We start from the raw sequence: 19,119 nt of genomic DNA on the forward strand, positions 1-19,119 counted from the left end.
CAGGCAACCAGCGGAGAAATAGCTCGGGACATGACCTCTCCATAAAATGGCAAATTGTCATTGCTAATCTTTGTGCTTTTTTTGGGTACAGATTAAACAAAGAAATATAACATGTTACCTAGTGAACTTCATATGTGATGGATTAATATATCCAGTTTACGTAACTGCTACTTCTATGCTTTTTAATTGAAATGAATGTTTGCTGCTGTGCCAGTGTGGATAGAATACGTACACAAGTATAACCTATTTGATTAAGATAGTAACAGAAAACACTATGTTATCCCTCAAGCAGCCACACCTGCTACCCACATACTGAATGGAACAAGTCAGCTTTGTACTGTATTTGTAATCACATTAATAACAACACTGGAGGACTACATCTCACCTGACCAATGCGCTGCAAAACCTGAAAAACTTGTTTCCACAAGAGAAAACAAACCATCCTGATATCTAGTTTGATTTTTCAGAATTATAAAAAAAATCTGAAATGGCCTGCACCAAACAAGCGAAAGCAGAAAGTCATGCAGTTTCCTCAAAGTAGTCTAAATGAGTGATCCTATTTTAAAGAGCATGAAACAATCTGTTACTCAATCGTCATTTTCCGCTTTCTACCCAGATTACTGCAGTTCTTTATTCACTAGCCTAAATGGCAACAGTTTACTGTCTCCTCGGCCAGATAACAAAAGGCTACCACAGCGGATCATCTGCACGACCAGGCTCTCAACCCGGACTGTAGGTGGATCTGCATATTTGATTTGGCACAAGCTTTTTACACTGGAGGCCCTTCCTGGTTTATGTTTGTGTTTCCATGTTTGTCCAGGCTTGGGACTGCTGAAGTCTTATATAAACCTCAGATAACCTTTGGAGTACAGTTTTGCCCAGGCTTCAGACTTTGATGTGTTTCTTCATCTAATTCAATTAACAAAAAAATAGAAAAAGATTCACATACTCTTTATTCACTCACTTCTTTGGACTGATGTTTTTTTTTTTTTTCCTTATACTTTCCGTGTGAGACAGTTTCATTGTACGCTGTTAATATCTTGCTTGTTTGATGTGTTGTTCTCATTTGTTTTCACTGTCAAATAAGAGGATTTAAAAAAGAAAATAATATATACTGCATTACTATTTGGGGAGTTTTTCTTTCCTGTTTATGCTTTTATATTGGAATAACAACCCACACACTAACACAGAAATTCAGGATAAACCTGTGACCAGTGGAGTTATTTATGTACTGCAGTGCCTCTATGGCCTTTATGTATGTGGGGAAAACAAAACAACAACTCTAAATTTGGATGTCAGAACACAAAAGTGCTATCAGGACACAAAATCCAACTTCTCTCTCTCAATGAAACACTTCCTGCAACACCTCTGTGGTCTAAACGGAGTGAATGTTGCCCTCTGGTGTTTAAGAGCTGTAATGACAGGAGGGCACAGCTGACAGAAAGAGTTTAATATTCAAACTGTTTTCAACACCTTTCAATGGGGATAGCGTTTACATTTCCCATATCCTTTTGGTAGGTTTACATTCTTTACATTCTTTCAAAGACATTTTCTCACAATCAAGCAAAACAAAACAACCGGCTAGGAGGTAAGTTTGATGAGGCTGTGTCACATTTTGGTACGGGGAATCATTTTACAGAACGTTTTAAATGGCATCCCTAATAGCCCTTAAAATGTTGCACAGGTCCATGAGGTGAAACGACAACCCCCAAAAAATAACCAGTGGTCAAGCTGAGCAGCTTCCTGTAAGAATAAATAAAGCACTCTATAACACATTCACCCAGAAAAACACCTCTGAAAAATAAATACTAAGTAAGATCAAATAAAAATTTCAAATAACTCCACAAGTAAAAAGAAACGCTCATTTTAAATGTCAGAAAATGTTTCTGCCGACTAACTTTGGACATGTTTCTCTTAAAAGCTGAATAAAAGAACACCCTGTAAAAACACTGCCCTGAAATATGTATTGTGCATGCAGAGAGTAAAACATCTTGACTGACCATGATGAACTGTTCATAAAGAAAACACATGATAGCTTCAAATGGAAAGGGGCGTAAAATAAAACCTGATCATAAACGATCAAAGTAAAACAAAAGCAAATTATAAAAACAAAATATTGCAGGGGGATCTATGTCTGTAAAAACCCTGAGTGCAGGCCCTGAATGAATGTGCATTCCTGAATCCCCTTTATTTCTTCTTGGTTGAAAAACTGAGCTTCGAAGCCAATTAACCATGCTCATCAACACACTCCCCTCGTAGAAAAAAAGACCTTTCACTCATCTACCGAATGTGCGCCAGAGGGAGATTTCAAAATTTGTCAGAAAGCCGAGTTTTGGCTTTCTTTTGTCCATTTAGTTGGGCGAAGTTTACTTGTCTGGAGCTGCCACCTTCATCGTCTGCGCCGTTCTTCTTGTTCGACCAGCTTTCTTTCAGAGGCGTCAGCTCAGGCGCTATTATGTCTCCGTCCTGTGAGTGAGTAAAAACAAGAGCAAACGTAACCAACGTTTTATATGAGAGACAGTTCAACAGTGCTATTCTCTTGGCAGACGATGTACAAACACACATTCAAACACTTTGCAGCCTTTCTACAGATTTCTTTCAGGTCTTAACTTAATAATTATCAGTTCTGCAGATTTGCTCCGGCTACAGCAATGAGGCAGCAGTTGGTGCACCTTATTCCCAACACTACCTGTATGTTAAAAAGGGGTGTAGTTTTTTTTACATTTGTAAGGTATATCTTTAAGCCCTAACATGCCAAATGTATTTCTTACCACATAAAACACCCACATGGCAAATTCTTGTGTTTGACAATCATTTTAAATCAGTTTACGAGCACCTGCTGTCACTGCTCCCTCTGCAGGCTGCTGAAATGGGCATCCTATCACCACTGTGCTCTTGGCCTGCTCATTATGTTGCTCCACAGAGGTTCTTGTGCTCTACATTTATCTCTAGAGGTGGCGGCAAAGTACCTGCCACATGTTCAACATCCAACATTATCACTGTACAATTCCCAACACTTGAGCAGAGGAGTATTACCCGAGGTTTTGAGAAGTCCATGTTCATGCACCACTGGACAAATTGCTTCTTGGCCGCCTCCAGACTCCTGTCATCCGTCTTCTTGCAGTAGACCCTGATCTGCTGCTCGGCAAACTGCTCCGGAAGCAGTTTAGACACCTGACAAGAATAAGAGCAGCACAGAGTTCATTCTGAGGCACACGCTCGAGACACAGTCAGCGACGAACAGCGATTTAAATGTGAGAGAAGCTCATGTAAAGAAATATTAAGATTTGAATTATGTGGCCTTCAGTTGTGACCTGGTTTTTGCAAATCTGGATGGCTGTGTTTGGGTCGTCCTTGCAATAGAAACGGACATTGTTGATGGGGTTCTTTTCCTTCATCCCATAGTCCATCAAAATTACCTAAAAGAGAAGGGGGAGAAAGGGAAGGCATTAGCTTACAATGGAGCTTTTGGATTTTGGAGCTATGAGAAAAAGGACTGCATTAGATTTTGAGTCATTCAATTAAGAACTCACGCTGACTACAAAGTCCTCTGGCTGCAGACTGACATCCTGGGCGCCAGTCTGAGGGACAGTCTTAGCCAAAACTGCTTCCCAGGAGTGAATCATCTCCTTATAGAGGAGAAAGAGCAAGAAGAAAAGGGGTCAACATTTGACCTAACCTGCCTCAAATCTGACAAATCTGATCTTTGCAATCTCCAGTATTTTTGTGCACAGGGAGTTCATTGGCTTCATCGAAACACAAACAATGGGTCTGAAATGATTAGTCAACAGAAAACTAAATGCCAGCTATTCTGTGATAAATAATACAGATACTGATATGATCGCTTAATTGATCATCAAGATTATTGTTAGCTGGAGCACTACATGAAAACTCAAAGCATCTTCGTCTAACATCCAGCATTAGAATATAGCCATACAAAGACGCAAACACGCACCTGGGTAACATCCAGGGGTTTTTCTGCCTGGGTTTGGCCCAAACACTTATAGAGGCGTCGACAGACAATGTTGCGTAGAATTTTCCTCGCCTCAGCCAGCTCCGGGGAGGAGGAGTTCAATATTTGTTCAAACACATGATCTACAGGACAAATGGGAAATGAGTCAGGCTCAAATAATATCACAGGACGCAGACCTCAAATCACCTCAACATATCCAGACCAGAGAAATATCACTGAAACAGGTCATCAGGTAAAAACAATTACAAATAGTCTCATTTTAAGATGAATTCCATTCATTTTTATTCATCTCGCTGGGTTTAAAGCAGGGATTGCAATAATTTGTGCATTAAATGCCTATTCTTTAAACGTAGTTCAGGACTGATAGCTTATAATATAAAGAGTGATTCATTAGTTTGAACTTGTTGTGCAAAAGGCTTTGATTGCTTTGATTGAAAGCAGGATGATTCCTAAACATGTTTACTGCTCATCACACCTCTGCTCACAGCTGATGAAGGGCAGGACATTTATGGCACACAGTGGTATCTACACACCTGTCAGCTTGGTGTAGGCCTCCATGTCGTCTATGGCTGTGGAGAGAGTGAACATCCTCCCGCCTGAGCCTTCAAACTGGATGTGCTTGTCTGCTTCTAAAAAGGCCTCCGTGATCCTGGATGATCACACCCAACATTCTGATCACTTTTCAGAACATTTTGCTGCGAAAGCCGTACATGAATCACGAAGCAAAGGAAACAAGCTGCAGCAGAGCGATGAGCTACTCACATGGTCTCGATGATGTCGCCCACTTTGTGCTGGTAGGCTCTTCTGTGGAGAGAGTTCCTTGTGTGGAACATGTCATACAGATTGCCCACTTCCTGTTGCAAGAATTACCTGCATTTTAGTCATAACTAATCATCGAAATGCATTGCTGTTTTAACACCCGATTAAAAGGCAGGAGTAACGTTGGCAGCACCTTGTCTCTAACGCAGATCTGCTTCTGCCCGTCCGCCTCACACACTCTGGCAAACTTCAGGAAACGGTGATAGTCAAAGTTGTTCTGGATGCCCAAGTGGTAGCAGTCCCTGAGAAGAGACAGAGTGGAGAAGTATGTGGAAAGGTGGGTAATTAAAGAGAAAAATCTGAATGTTTAATATATGATTTAGGAAATTATGATCAACAAGCCTCACCTGGCAAAGTAGTCCCACTTGTCCACATCAATGCCATTTCTTTTGTTGGCCACGATTTCATAGAGGAAGGACTTGTCTTCCGGACGGCCTTTATATGGCCACTGTGGAGAAAACAAACAGCAGTGTCATCGGAATCAGCTTTATGAGCCAAGTATGATTGAGCATAAAAGGCATGTGACTGCGCTTTGCAGTGGCTCTCAGTGTTTTTGTACAATGTGCAGGAAGAAACACGCAGACATGCAGCTAAAACAAAGTCAGCAAAGCTAAAAGAATCCAAGAAATGAAAATGAGTCCCATTTTAAGAGATGGCTCATTTTAAAAACATCGGTCAACAGCGGTCTGCCTACACAGGGCCAGCAGTGAGCTGCTACCACAGATATCTCTTGCCAGCTTCCACTTTTACAGGATCATATGGTTCTGATTTTTCCTAAATTATGCACTTCTTCAATTCCAACTCCTTATAATCATACGGACAGAAGCGGTGTATTCATATTTTCCTGAAGGTTGTGTCATACCTAATGTCTGGCTGGTGTTTTGAGACTGAGTAACAGCCACTTCCACACAGAAAACCATGAACAAGTTTGTCTATACACAGGTCAAATTAATCATAACTAAACTGTATGCACAGCGTTTCAATAGTGCAAGAGTGTGTGAGAATCCAAGGAATATTTGAAGAACTATTGCACAATGATGCTACAGAACTGGTACCTTCCGGCCTGCATTAGAGACCAGTGGTCCACCAATCTGTTCCTTGATGAAGTCCAGGTCCTCGGGCAGCACCAGGCCGTGATCCTCCATCACCGGCTTCAGGTGATTGTCTTCCACCAGGTAGTCAAACATGTCTAGGGAGGCCTTCTCGTGCTGCAACAGAAACACACTCATATTAACACGGGAACGTGAGTGGCCGCAATCTGAAAATGACAGCGTAATGACTCATTACTCAAATAGAAAGACCTTATCTCAGCTAAAACAAGCTGGACGAAAAACATGAATACTTGTCTTATCTGTGTTTATCAGAAAGGTGGTCTGCGGTTCTAACTTACATAATGACCATGTGCTAAGTAGCTCTTATCAGTGATTCATTATGAACAGTGCAATCATTACCCTCAGCTGTCATGCTTATGCTACCGCTCAGGTGGCCGTAATTGCTTTTTTACAGGTAACGGTCATTCAAAAAAAAAGTTTCTGTAACTTCAGGAATGAATCAACCAATTCTGAGGAGGAATGTCCTTGTAGTGCCAAGGAGGGAGTTTCATTGTGAGGTTTTCTGCAGGCGAGGGGATTAATGCAGATCTTTCCAGCATACTTAGGGGTTAAGATCTATTTGGCTCTGGCTTGGCTGCAGTGACTTCAGCACAGAGTGCATAACAGCACTCAAGCTGTAATGATCAGTGCAGCGGCTCACTAAGTGAGAGCTCCAGGCCTTTTCCAGTTTCCAGCCCACAGATGTGCACATCTGAGTATGTTGAGTATAAGTATGGTGTGAATCAAAGGGTGTTTATTTGCTTTTCCTTGTTTGCCGATAGAGCTGCAACCACTGACCGATCAGTTAGTGGCTAGTAGTGGTTAGTGGTTAGTAGCTAGTTACTATCAAATTAATCGCCAGCTCTTTTGATAATCAATAAACAGACTTAAATGTGAATATTTTCTGTTTTGTTTTTTTTTCATTCCTCTGTGACAGTAAACTGATTATCTTTGGGTTGTGGACAATACAAAACATTTGGGGACGTCATCTTGGGCTTTGTGAAACCAATTTTCGGACAACCGATCAATCAATCAAGAAAACAGTCAACAGATTACTCGAAAACGAAAGTTATCATTAGTCGCTGCCCTAACTGCCAAATGGTTTTCTGGTGAATCATAACAGCGGTTTGAAACCTCAGCACAGCAGCACATGCCAACAACATGAGGACTTTCTTTGGCTTTGGCTCTCTAGAACGACAAGAGAAATATAAATCACAGTTCCTTTATTATTAAGTGTGTTTTAATCCCCCACCTTATTAAACATACATTTTCTATCCCTCTTGTTAATGTTCATTCCATCTCTTTTCATGTGAAGCACTCTGAGCTGCATTTCTTGTATGAAAGGTGTTATACAAATCAAGTTGATTGTTATAATTATCATGTTACCTTCCAGGTAATATCCGGACGTGCATGGGGGATGAACTTCCCATCAAACATATGGGAGAATGGCCCATGTCCTGGGAGGGGTGGATGGGTGCATACAGAAAAAAAAGTTATTGATTTTGTTGGGCGTGAACTTTGGCTCTATTCCCATTTGGAAAATAGAAGATAATGAAGAGCAAAACTTGGGCTTCTGTTCTCACGCCCAAACCTGAACCGTGTGAGCACCTGCGTAACACTCACCCAAGTCATGGCAGAGCCCGGCGATCTGCACACAGAGGATGTCTCTGCGAGAGATGAGGAGCTCTGGCTGCCTCTCATTCAGAGCTTGTACCAGTCGTCCGGCTAAGTGGCCCACCCTGCACCAGCACACAACAAATCAACTCACGCCATGCAAGAACTAGCATGAACACATCACAAAACAGGACAGATGCAGAAAAACACGTTCAGGTCGTCTGCGAGGAAATGATTTTCTGGTGATGTCCTGCAGGCCTCGCCACACTGATGCAGGGACTGTAGCTGAAAACCTGAGTTTTGATGCTTCGGTATAGCATATCTTTGCTACTCTGAGCTCCTTTGTGAGTGTGTTTGTCCACACTTGTGTAGGCCTCCTGCTTAGTTTAGCTGTAAAAATGATGACTGAGGAAAAACATGTTGTATCAGCGAGCCACCTTTTGTTACACCTCTGTCACTTTGGCAACAGCGTCTGGCCTCACCAGTCAATGCTGGTGTATGTGAGCATGTAATGGTACGAGTTTTAATGTGCCCTCCCCTTGGTTTTATTGCTTTAGAAACGTATGCAAAGCCTCATTATACACCCAAATGAAGAAACACTGTGTCTAACCCAGGACATACCCAATGCAGTGTTCAAAGCGGTTGTGGGAAGCTCCCGGAAAAACAAAGTAGGTCCCTCCAAGCTGCTTGAGGTTTCGCAGTCTCTGGAACTGAGGTGTGTCAATAATTTTGATGAGCAGAGGGTGTAACTCCACATGTCCGTGGATGGGATCATTGAACACCTGGCAGGAGACAGGATAACAAACAGGTCAATTAAAAAATCAGTTATGAAACCAAGGCAGGTAAGTGAGCCCATCCCTGGAAAGACTAAACATCACCCTTAGGCGATGTAGGAACGAGTTTTTCTTCACTTCACACCACACAGTCTACCACAGTCTTTCAGCTTGTAACCATCATTTGTCTTTTTTTCCCAGCCGAGGGCCAAAAGAGGAGATAAACGAAAAGAACAATCCTGTTTCACGCAATGAGCTTTATATCTTCTCATGCGTCCTTGCTGTTTATCCTACAAGTTCCTAATCTGTATTATGTCTCTACAGCCTTGAGAGTGGGGCACTGTGATTCAGTCCATACCTTACTTTGCTCTGCCTCTATCTGCCACAGCTTCCTGAGGCTGTGCAGGACCCGCAGGCGGTCACCAAGGCACCTAGACAAAATGAAAAATTTGAAAAAAGGTGCGAAACATTACAGTAACCCAGTCAGGAGGGCCATGTGCTCTTGCCCTTCTTTGACACTACTCTTAGCAGCTTGGGTCACATTTCCTCCTGCTCAATTTTCACATGTGGGCAAACTTACTGTATGCCAATCTTCTCCAGATCAGCATCCTTGAGATGCCGCAGCCCGACGCCTGTGACTCTTTGTGCTGTAACAGAGCAAACATGACGGTTTAGATGCTGGTTTAGCTCTCCAGTATGTCACATGTGACAGCAGGTTGGCTGCACATATCTCCACCTGTGCGTGTGATAATATGAGCAGCTCTCACCTGACCGACTGTATGTGGATGACACACTGTCAGAAAACCAACCTCTAAATGTTTCTGCCCATTCTCCAAGACCCTCTCTTCGTAGGTACCCACACGTTTCCTCCACTCCCCATCGCATGTAGTCCGAGTCCTGCAGCCGGTCCACTGCCACTCTTTTCTCCGGCGTTTTGAAGCCGTCACTGGGGGTCAAAAGTGCCATTGCCGGTCGTTTTCTGCTCTCCATATTGATTGACAAACAGGCGATAATGTGGGTTAGTCAGGAGTAGAGTCCTACAAAATTACAGCCGGTAATGTTTCCCCACGTCGACTGCAACAGCTGATCGGGTAGCTCTGCACAGAAGACACTAAGGCGGTGAAAAATACCCGGGTTTTGTGTCTAGACTAGGAGCGTCAAGCCGAATCATAACATAAACAACGTTTCCGGCCACTGAATTTCAAAATAAATGTCTGTTGAGCCCTTGACAGCAGAATAAAACCAGGGCTGTAGTATACAAAACGTAGCCGGGAAATACTGAGCTCAAGAGTAACCACACCCTCAAAAATGTTTTATGTCGAGTTATCATGTTTTTGTTTAGTTATATTCGTTTTATGTTTAAATATATTGCGTGTTAATGTTATTCCCTGACATCAAGGTGGAAGGGCTGGTTCAAATCCACAAGAATAAAGTTGCAACAGGGACATATCGATATTTAATGTCATTATCTCCAGATCACAAGTTAACTATGCCATTATCTATGGAAAATAAGCTTTGTTATCTCAACCTGTTATGATGAGAATATAAAGTTTGTTTCCTCATATTACTTGTAATGTTCATCAACAGTGCCATGCTAGCATTCTATAGCTTCTATAGCATTCTATAGCTACTTTTATTATCTTTATCGCCACTAAAACGCCGTACTTCCGGTATAATACTAGCTACTGCGGAAGTCTTGACGCAGGTCGCTCCTCTTTGGTTGGCACGCGGAGGGTGGAGCCAAATATAGCAGAGCGAACGAGTCGTTGACGTCCAAACCCCGGAAGAGGACAGGACATTACAGATAACGGTTTCAATTGTCCGTGCAGTGAGGTGAAAAACCACAAATAAATGATGCAGCAGAAACTTCAGTGTCTTGAAAAAGGAGAAATGTTAGGAATAATAAGAGGAATACAATACAAAATCTATCTGATTTTATATGACAGTGTCAATATACTGTATATTGTGATGATAATGATGATATATAAGATGATACATACATACAAATTGTTCATAGATAACCAGATGAGAATGTCCGTGTACAAATCTGGTGACTTAAACACCTGACAAGTGAGGGCAAAAATCCTCTAAATCCAAAATTACCCTACCACAATGATGGTCTTACACTGTCAGTGATACTAAAGGGGAAAGCTGTCATTATGAATGTCATGGCAGACGAATTTCTAACATCTCGTGGTACATATCATCACATTGCCCAACCCGATCCAATAAGCGTCATATGCAGAGATGCAGCAAATGTGCCATTACAATTAGGGGTGTCAGTTTTGGTTAATTTTGCTTTTAATAGCCTGACAGACATAACTAACTGGTTAATTTTGCACTGAGGAGCACGCAGGACTGCATATCCCAGTCAGTCGTGTCCTGCAAGATTTCTGATGAAATATATGTGTTTATGGACCCTATTTTCCCATGTTTTTGTGTCTAAGTGACTAATAGGGACACGTTTTTTGAAATCGGTCCAGCAGCTGCAAAACAGGCTGCAATGTAATCCCTCCAGGCATTAGAGCTCTCAATGTATGTCAACTAAAAGTGTTTGTTTTAGCCAGTACAGGCTCAGATTGTTATTTTAAGTGTTGTTACGGGATATTAAATTTGAAGTGGCACAATGACAAAATGTCAAATGCTGAAACTGAGAAATTTCATTGTTTTTGAAAATGACATCCTCCTTCAGAATTTGGTGCCTGCAACATGTTTCAAAAAATATGGGAATATTGCTGACATAAGTAAGGCCTTCCCTGAAAGAGACACCATCTGCTTGGCAGCATTTGTTGCTCCAAAACCTGAGTGAGTGAGTGAGTGCACCATTAATGCTGAGTGATATTATCACTGCAAATGTGCAGGCTGGCCATGCTACGTCCATTAACGCACCCCCACACCACCACGGATGCTTGCTTTTGAACTGTGCACTGATAACAAGCCGGATGGTCCCTCTCCTCTTTAGCCTGGAGGACGCAGCGTTCATGATTTCCAAAACAAATTTCAAATGTTGACTCGTCAGACCAAAGGATAGTTTTCCACTTTGCCTCTGTCCATCTTAAACGAGCCCAGGACCAGAGACAGCAGCGGCGTTTGAGTCCTGAAGATCACGACCATCCAATATTGGTTTTCAGCCTTGTCCCTTGCAGATTTCTTCAGATTCTCTGAATCTTTTAATGACATTATGTACTGCAGACAATGAAATCCTCGAATTCTTTGTAATTTTACATTGAGAAACATTATTCTTAAATTGTCTGTCACAGAGTGGTGAACCCCTCCCCATCTTTCCTTCAGACAGACTCAGCCTCTGTGGGAGGCTCTTTTTAGATCCGATCATGTGACAAACCTGTTGCCAGTTCACCTAATTAACTGTGAGATGTTCCACCAGGTGTTTTCTTTTAGTGTTTCACTACTTTCCAGTTTTTTGCTGCCACCTTCCCAAATTTTTTAAAATGTGTTGCTGGCATCAAATTCTAAATGAGGATGTCATTTTCAAAAATGTTCTCAGTTTCAACGTTTGATATGTTGTCTTTGTGCTATTCACATTAGTCACATTATATACACTGCGTAATGAAAATCCAAATAAATTTTTTTTCTACCAGTTCAGTAGTGTCTGCATTCCTGGACCCCAGCTGAAAAACATGAGTGCATGATTTCCTCTGCTGTCAGATGAGTTTAACTGCACGAGGCCACACAACTAAGAGTAAAAGCGTTTTATTTCAAACAGAGCAGACACAATCCATTACCAACCCGTCTCCATTGAAATAAAGTTGAAAGGTTCTAATAATGTCTGGTAGGTTTTCTTTTATAGCCCTTATTACATATTAAGAATATCATAAATTTTCACACAATGACACAACACAGTGACACCCAAAGTTTGTCGTAACCACATTCATACAGATGGTTACATTGACAAAGCTAATTTGAGCTAAAGAGCCTGAGTATCACAAATGATTAAATTCTTATTTCATATTGATAAATGAAACACAAAGCGCTTCCCAAGAGCCAGATTTCAACATTAATTCACGTGATTAACATCAAAACAAACCACCTCTAAGTACCTGAAATCCCTAAAGCACAAATTAAATGTTTTGTTTAAACGACAGACTCCATTACATGTCAGCAGTGCTTTACTCAGTGCCCTGATTGTAAGGAAGACACAGAGAATACAAGAAGCATGACTGTGACTGACAGCTGAATAAAACCACGCCCTGAAACATGCTGATCACATGTTCAGTTTCATGCACAGACATTTTAAGGAGCCATGATCGATTACGCATGACAGAATTACACAGTGGCTTGCTTTGGGTACCAACGTGGTTTTAAATGGTGATTCACTTTAAAATGAAACACCTCCAGCTGCAGATGGAGAAAGGAGTCTAAAAATTACTTAAAAATGATCAAACTAAAACAAACATATGTTTATGATATTGAACAGGCCTCTAAAAAACCTGAGTACATGGCCTGAATACACAATAACGCATCCTCATTTACGCTCATTTATGCACAGCATTTGTTTTGCTCCACTGTGCTCATTAACATGATAACCTTATAGAACAAGAAGAATTTTTAATCATAATGAACCAATGAGTATCAGTGAGCGCTCGCTGTCTTTCTTCACTTTTCATCTCCAGCTTCCTCGTTTCACTGCGTCGCATTACGGCGTTCCTCTTCAGCCTGCATGTAAACACAGACAGCACAGATGAGAGATGTGCATCAGTATTAACAAGAGCAGTGCAGAAAAAGGGATTCATTACTGACGTCGGCATATAGACCGCACTGGAGCTGAATTATAGTCGATCGAGAAAATGAATCGGCAACTGTTTTTGATGAAGTGACGTGAGGATTTGTGCTTTTCTTATGTCACAGTATATTCATAACTTTGGGGTTTGGGACAGTCGGTCGATAAAAACGAGCTATCTGAAGACGCCACTGTGGGTTTTAGGAAACTGGCATGTGCTTTAATCGGCATTTGTGATATGTGTAACTTATATTACATATGTTAGCTGATGTTCCCATCCTGATGCTTGGAACATCACTGACATTATTAGAACCTCCAACCTGAGGGCCCCAAACAGCATATTTAATGGCCTGAATCTAAACATTACCTGAAGCTCTGCACGCCACCTTGTGAAGCACTCCTCAACAACCTTCTGGACAGGCTCGAGATTGCTGTCATCAGCCTTCTTATAGTAAAGCCTGATCAGGTGCACAGAGAAGTGTTTTGGGAGAAGTCTGGGCTCCTGACAAGAATGACAGCAGCATTCATTTGAGAATAATGACATGACAGAAGTTGCCGTATAACGAAATACAAGGAACAAACAGCTCATGCAAAGAAAGAGCAAGATGATTTTTTTTGTCATTGCTTTAGTTCTGACCAGGTCTATGGGGATCTTTGATGCAATTGTAGGGTTTTCCTTTGTGTAGAAATACGTATTTTTGATCAGGTCCCCCTCTTTCATCCCGTAGTCCATATAACAGTCCTTAAAGACAGGTGAGAGAAAGCCTGTTTTTATACTTGCCAGTATATTATGCCACAACGGAGGAAAGTAATTAGACTAAAAACTCACATGAAGTTCAAAGTCTTCTGATGTCAGCCAGCGAGAGAGGCTTTGAGTCAATTCCCTTTTCCATTCAGGAATCTTTGGGAGGGAGGAAAAACAGTTAGAACAGGGAGGAACAAGAGATTTAAGATTTATTCTATCCTGAAAACATACAGTGAGACTACATCCACGATACACAGTTCATTTAAAAATGCATATCTGTCAGTTTTGGCTCTGGCCACATGAAAACACATTTTTCTCACCTCATAATGGAGCTTTTCTAAAACTATTTTAGTCTCTATGTGGAATATTGAGCTTGTGCGAAATGATGACAAACAGTAAGCCAGCACAGTATCTGTCAGGGGGCTTTGTTTCGTTAGAGTTAAGAAAAAGTTTCTGTCACCTGTAAATTTCTCTGTAATGCCTCATTTTAAATGTCAGTGTAGCCGACAGGCAGCACAGGTTCATTGTTCAAACAGAGGTGTAATGCAATACAGACACACAAAGACACTAGTGCACACCTTTGAGGTTTCCTCAACCTGCATTTCACCCAGACACTTGTACAGCTTTCGATTCATGATCCTGTTCAGAATCTCCCTGGCGTCCTTCAGCTTAGAGGAAGAGTGGAGTATGTCCTCAAACACACGATCTGCAGAACAAGAGCAAGGTGGCTCCATTTTAACCATTTAAAAATGTTTTTGCAAGAATTTTTCAAATCTTCTGCATTTCCATTCAGGTTTTTTTTTTTTTAAGCACAAATTGAATTTGTGCATAAAAACAGATGGATGGACCTTGTTGCAACTGACGTGCTCAAGTGTGTAAGTAAATCTGGATTTATGGTTAAATAATAATCATGGATTTATATCACTATTCACGTAAACGAACAAAAAATAAAGTATGAATGATAATAACACTGACAGCAGTCTGACAGAAGTGTATCCGGCTCACTCCTCCTTGTGTCTTAATGCTCTTCAAACAGGAGCTACCAGCACACAGCGGTATCTACAGACCTGTCAGCTTGGTGTAGGCCTCCATGTCCTCTGTGGCTTTGGAGAGAGTCAACTCCTTCCCGCCTGAGCCTTCAATCAGGATGTGCCCATCTGCTTTTAAAAAGGCGTCTCTGATCCTGGATAATCATACCCAACACATCACTTTTCAGAACATTTTGCTTTGTACCATACAAGAGAGTCAATTATGAAGCAGATGACATACGATACATCAGACCGCAGGCGAAGGCAAATGTGGTGGAGTACCAGCATGGGATGGGTGGGTACTCACATCAACTGAATACTAGTGGTCACTCTGTGCTGACAAGCTCTTCTGTGGAGACAGTACCTCGCGTGGAACATGTCATACAGATTGTCCACCTCCTGTAGAGAGTATTATCTATAGTTCAGTCACAACTAATCAGATACATGGATCACTATTCACAGTCTGATCAAAAAGAAAGAGTAACATTGGCAGCACCTTGTCTCTAAAGCAGATCTGCATCTGCCCGTTCACCTCACACACCCTGGTGAAGTTTAGGAGGCGGCGATAGTCAAAGTTGTTCTTGATGCCGAGGTAGTAGCAGTCCCTGAGAAGAGGCAAGAAATATGTGGTGAAAATGGGCTTGTTACGATAACCCAATCAAAGCACAGAGGAAAATGCAGCATATTGTTAAAATAATCGGGCAAATATTGGAATATTGGAATTGTTGTGGGGAAATAATGCACAGTAGTTCATCATTTGATGTCAAAAATTGCTCAATTGTTAATTGTTCAACTAGTCCCACCTGGCAAGGTAGTCCCACTTGTCCACATCGATACCATTTCTTTTGTTGGACACGATGTCCATGAGGAAGGACTTGTTCATTAACCGACCTTCATATGGCCGCTGTGGAGATGACAGATAATAGCGGCATAAGATAATGGTTGCTGTGGCAATGACTATACTGACTGATTTCCCACAATTCACATGAGCAGGACTGAGCGGTTCAACCTGTCCTTGGGCTGCTTTTGGTCTGTCAATCATGTCCTTGATCAAGTCCAGGTCCTCAGATGGCACTAGTCCGTACTTCCTCATCTCTGCCTCCAGATTGTTACATGTCACCAGGTGGTCAAACATCTTCAGAGAAAGGCTCTCATGCTGCAGCAGAAACAGACTCAGTATCTTAGCATGAGAATTCAAAGTGAAAATACAGTGACTCACTGCACAAGTAGAAAGAGCTTATTGGAATTTGTACTGATTTCTGATGGTCTTGCACTGACCTGATACAACTACTACTACTACTTACTATTTGGGTCCACCTTATTTGCTTCCTGAATGTGGTTCCTGGCTGTGCTTCATTTTTGTGGTTGGTTATTATGTTATACATCATGGACAATAGAAATAATTGTTTCTTTACCTTCCACGTCTTCGGTTCTCTTACCTTTATTTCTTTCCCTGCTTTGGTGAGGAACATTCCATCAAACAGGTGGGAAAAGGGCCCATGTCCTGATATGGAGAAATAAACAATTAAACCCAATGATCACATTTTTTTTCATTTAATCTGAAAGATCAGATGGAACTATTGACTTTTAGTTGGCAGTAGTAGTTTTGTTAAGAACAGAAACCTACACTTTACATTCACGTGAATCATTCCATGCACTTCTTTTATTTTCTGTTTTCATTAGAGACCAGCCTTTAATTGTTGCCGGCCATAACCCTGTTTATTAGACTGACACTGGCTTATATTTGAGAATTTGTGTATCGTTTCAGTTTAATTTTCAGCAATTGCCATTTAAAACATACTACATGTAATAGTGAAAAGGTGTGTATCACTCACCCAGGTCATGGCAAAGACCAGCAATCTGCACACAGAGGACGTCTCTGTCTTCAATGTTAAGTTCCGGTTGATTTGTTCTCAGAGCTTGTAGAAGCTGTCCTGCTAAGTACCCCACACTTTAATGCAACCCCCCCCCCCACCACCACACACACACACACACACACACACACACACACACACACACATCCATACAAACACTAATTACACATTACTACACATGAATATCCTACAAAGCTGGTAATGAACTTTTATTACACCTATGACAAGGTATGCTATGTGTTTACTTGGGGTTTATTGCTTTTACTGCCTTTATTAGGTGCTTAGCTGCAAACTTGACAATGCTTAATTTGGATTGTGATCTGTGACACCAAACTGTGCCTATCTGAAAACACACAACAGACATACCCAATGGAGTGTTCAAAGCGGTTGTGGGATGCTCCAGGGTAAACAAAGTAGCCCCCTCCAAGCTGCTTGATGTACCGTAGTCTCTGGAACTGAGGCGTGTCAATGATTTTGATGAGCAGAGGGTGTAATGCCAAATGCCCATGGATGGGATCATTGAACACCTGGTAGAACATAGACAACAAACAAAAACCCGGTCCAGTTATTAACAAAAAGAATCTCAGTAAATCTCCTGTTCTCCTGAAGGCTCTGCAAACGATCTCGAGAATAAGAATACGACAATGTTCTTGCATGAGGGCCAATGAGCACAAATATGTGGCCAAAACTACAAAGAAATGACTCAAAAACATGCACATTGGAATCATTAAGCAACAAAACAGACAAATGACACACCAAGTCTATTTATGACCCTAAAAAGTGCCAGTGAAAAACGCGCCCCAGTTCTCCTGAGTAATCAGTGAACTAGTTTTTTCATACGGCAGTCATCCTCATCTTAATTTTTTCCTGCTGATAATCTTTTCTCTATTTAGTCTGTCTCACTGTATCTCCAGATCTGAAAATGTAATGGCATGTGTGGTTAGGCACAGGAAATATTACCTTCCATCGTTGCTTGTCATTATTCCTATAGGAAATGAAAAAAAAAAGAAAAGAAAATATTAAAGAGCATAGTAGGGAGGTGTGAAACCTCAAAGAAATCCAGTCAGGTCATTGTTGCACCAAATTTCTACTGCCACCACTTCAGAAAAAAACTGCTTTGTACACAATTCCTTCTACCCAGGATTACTATAATTTTTAGACACTGCAATCTGATGGAACAAGGTAAGACACTACTTACATGCCCGTCATCTTGTTTTTTCTCCAAATTCCTTTTCTTTAAGGTTTCCTGTGAGTCTGCGTCTGACTGGCGTTAGACAGTAGATATATAGGGATGGTCAGACAAATAATGTTATATCACGTTGTTTATAGAGCTGATCAAGCCAGACCTGCGACAAAAGAAAGCTGGCCAGCTTGAACAACACCTGGCTTTTATGTCATCACCACACCCATTAATGGATCTTCAATGCGGCTTTCAGAGCGAAAGTGAAATTTGCATTGTCAGATTTAAGATCCAAATGCCATGTCATGAAGCCACACCCTTCACTTAGTGATGCTGACTGTGTATGATGCCCAGTCAGCCCTGGGTAAACCCAAAGCTGCACAGGAATAGTTTGAAAAAACATGCCAAGGCGTTCATTAAACACCTGGTAGAACAAAAGCCAAAAAAGCAGACACACAGCCTGTCTATTTATGACACAACAGATTACGGGCAAAAACCACTTCCAGTTGTCCCAAGTGATCAAAAAAATAATAAAATAATAATAAAGTTTGAGAAGTTGTGACTGTGTCTGTTTTGGATGCTGATCTGACAAACGGCAGATATATCACACAAACACATTGTTGGCATGGCTGATCAGGGCAGACCTGCTGAACAACAAGGGTTTGAACAACACAGGACTTTTTCACAAGAACTTGTGGTTATGAGGATGCATCAATTTCTAAAAAGCTGTATTGGCAACATTTGGTGCACACTGTGTTTTGAAAGCCCTAAAAGGCTGCTAAAGGGCTGAATTAAACTTTTTCCAATACAAGTGATTAAATGTGATCTTCTGAAAAACAATTCCATTTTGATTCACAAATTTGCAAATGTGCAGAAAAACATTCATCTGATCTTTTAACCACACAACTTCGTGTCCCGCTTGCTGGATTGACCCTGGTCATGATGAATTTGATTTGTTGCAGCTAACATCCCATTTCTCAGTTAACACAATATAAAATGGTAATAATGATGGTCTTTGTGCACAAACTCCAGCCATAGTTAGACAGTTTACCTTATGCAGATTTTTGACACAATATTTCAACAGTCACTTTAAGCAAAACATCAACATTAATGTCAGGAAATAATTGTTGTGTAATGTTTAATGTTTACACACTTCAATGAAGACATACTCTTGCACCTATTGTACAATATATACTGTGCATTCGGAACCTCATATAGACCAGTGTGTGCCTTTCCAAATCATGCCCAATCAATTGAATTTACTACAGGACTCCAATCAACTTG

The 19,119-nt window shown here is 41.2% G+C and overlaps 3 protein-coding genes across 4 annotated transcripts in view; 1 reads left to right on the forward strand and 2 right to left on the reverse strand.

Annotated features, from left to right (window-relative positions):
• The window catches only part of LOC143326695 (protein NLRC3-like), a 206,867-nt gene extending 205,749 nt beyond the window's left edge, over window positions 1–1,118 (forward strand). The window contains exon 13 of the transcript XR_013077699.1: window positions 617–1,118. The gene's annotated coding sequence lies outside the window, so the exon portion shown is untranslated. The remainder of the gene's footprint in view (window positions 1–616) is intronic.
• Window positions 994–9,415, reverse strand: LOC143326696 (deoxynucleoside triphosphate triphosphohydrolase SAMHD1-like). Its single transcript, XM_076740503.1, has 16 exons — window positions 9,080–9,415; window positions 8,851–8,917; window positions 8,629–8,701; window positions 8,119–8,279; window positions 7,507–7,622; window positions 7,270–7,340; window positions 5,848–6,000; window positions 5,140–5,240; window positions 4,926–5,034; window positions 4,736–4,827; window positions 4,507–4,622; window positions 3,956–4,095; window positions 3,534–3,629; window positions 3,315–3,419; window positions 3,037–3,174; window positions 994–2,466 (listed from the first exon to the last, which is right to left on the reverse strand). The coding sequence occupies exons 1-16, from the start codon at window positions 9,258–9,260 to the stop codon at window positions 2,308–2,310; spliced, it is 1,878 nt and encodes a 625-aa protein (XP_076596618.1). The 5' UTR covers window positions 9,261–9,415; the 3' UTR covers window positions 994–2,307.
• Window positions 9,416–12,070: 2,655 nt separating this feature from the next.
• Window positions 12,071–17,973, reverse strand: LOC143327481 (deoxynucleoside triphosphate triphosphohydrolase SAMHD1-like). 2 transcript variants are annotated; one of them, XM_076741836.1, is made up of 15 exons: window positions 17,854–17,973; window positions 17,616–17,640; window positions 17,022–17,182; window positions 16,617–16,732; window positions 16,221–16,285; window positions 15,791–15,937; window positions 15,585–15,685; window positions 15,278–15,386; window positions 15,089–15,180; window positions 14,821–14,936; window positions 14,332–14,459; window positions 13,838–13,909; window positions 13,646–13,750; window positions 13,376–13,510; window positions 12,071–12,944 (listed from the first exon to the last, which is right to left on the reverse strand). In XM_076741836.1, the coding sequence occupies exons 1-15, from the start codon at window positions 17,862–17,864 to the stop codon at window positions 12,912–12,914; spliced, it is 1,416 nt and encodes a 471-aa protein (XP_076597951.1). In that variant the 5' UTR covers window positions 17,865–17,973; the 3' UTR covers window positions 12,071–12,911. The 2 variants fall into 2 exon arrangements, with proteins under 2 accessions (XP_076597951.1, XP_076597950.1); XM_076741835.1 differs by having other exon boundaries at window positions 15,585–15,937.
• Window positions 17,974–19,119: the final 1,146 nt, after the last annotated feature.

The sequence above is a fragment of the Chaetodon auriga genome, chromosome 10 (genome assembly GCF_051107435.1).
Source record: "Chaetodon auriga isolate fChaAug3 chromosome 10, fChaAug3.hap1, whole genome shotgun sequence".
Taxonomy (NCBI): domain Eukaryota; kingdom Metazoa; phylum Chordata; class Actinopteri; order Chaetodontiformes; family Chaetodontidae; genus Chaetodon; species Chaetodon auriga.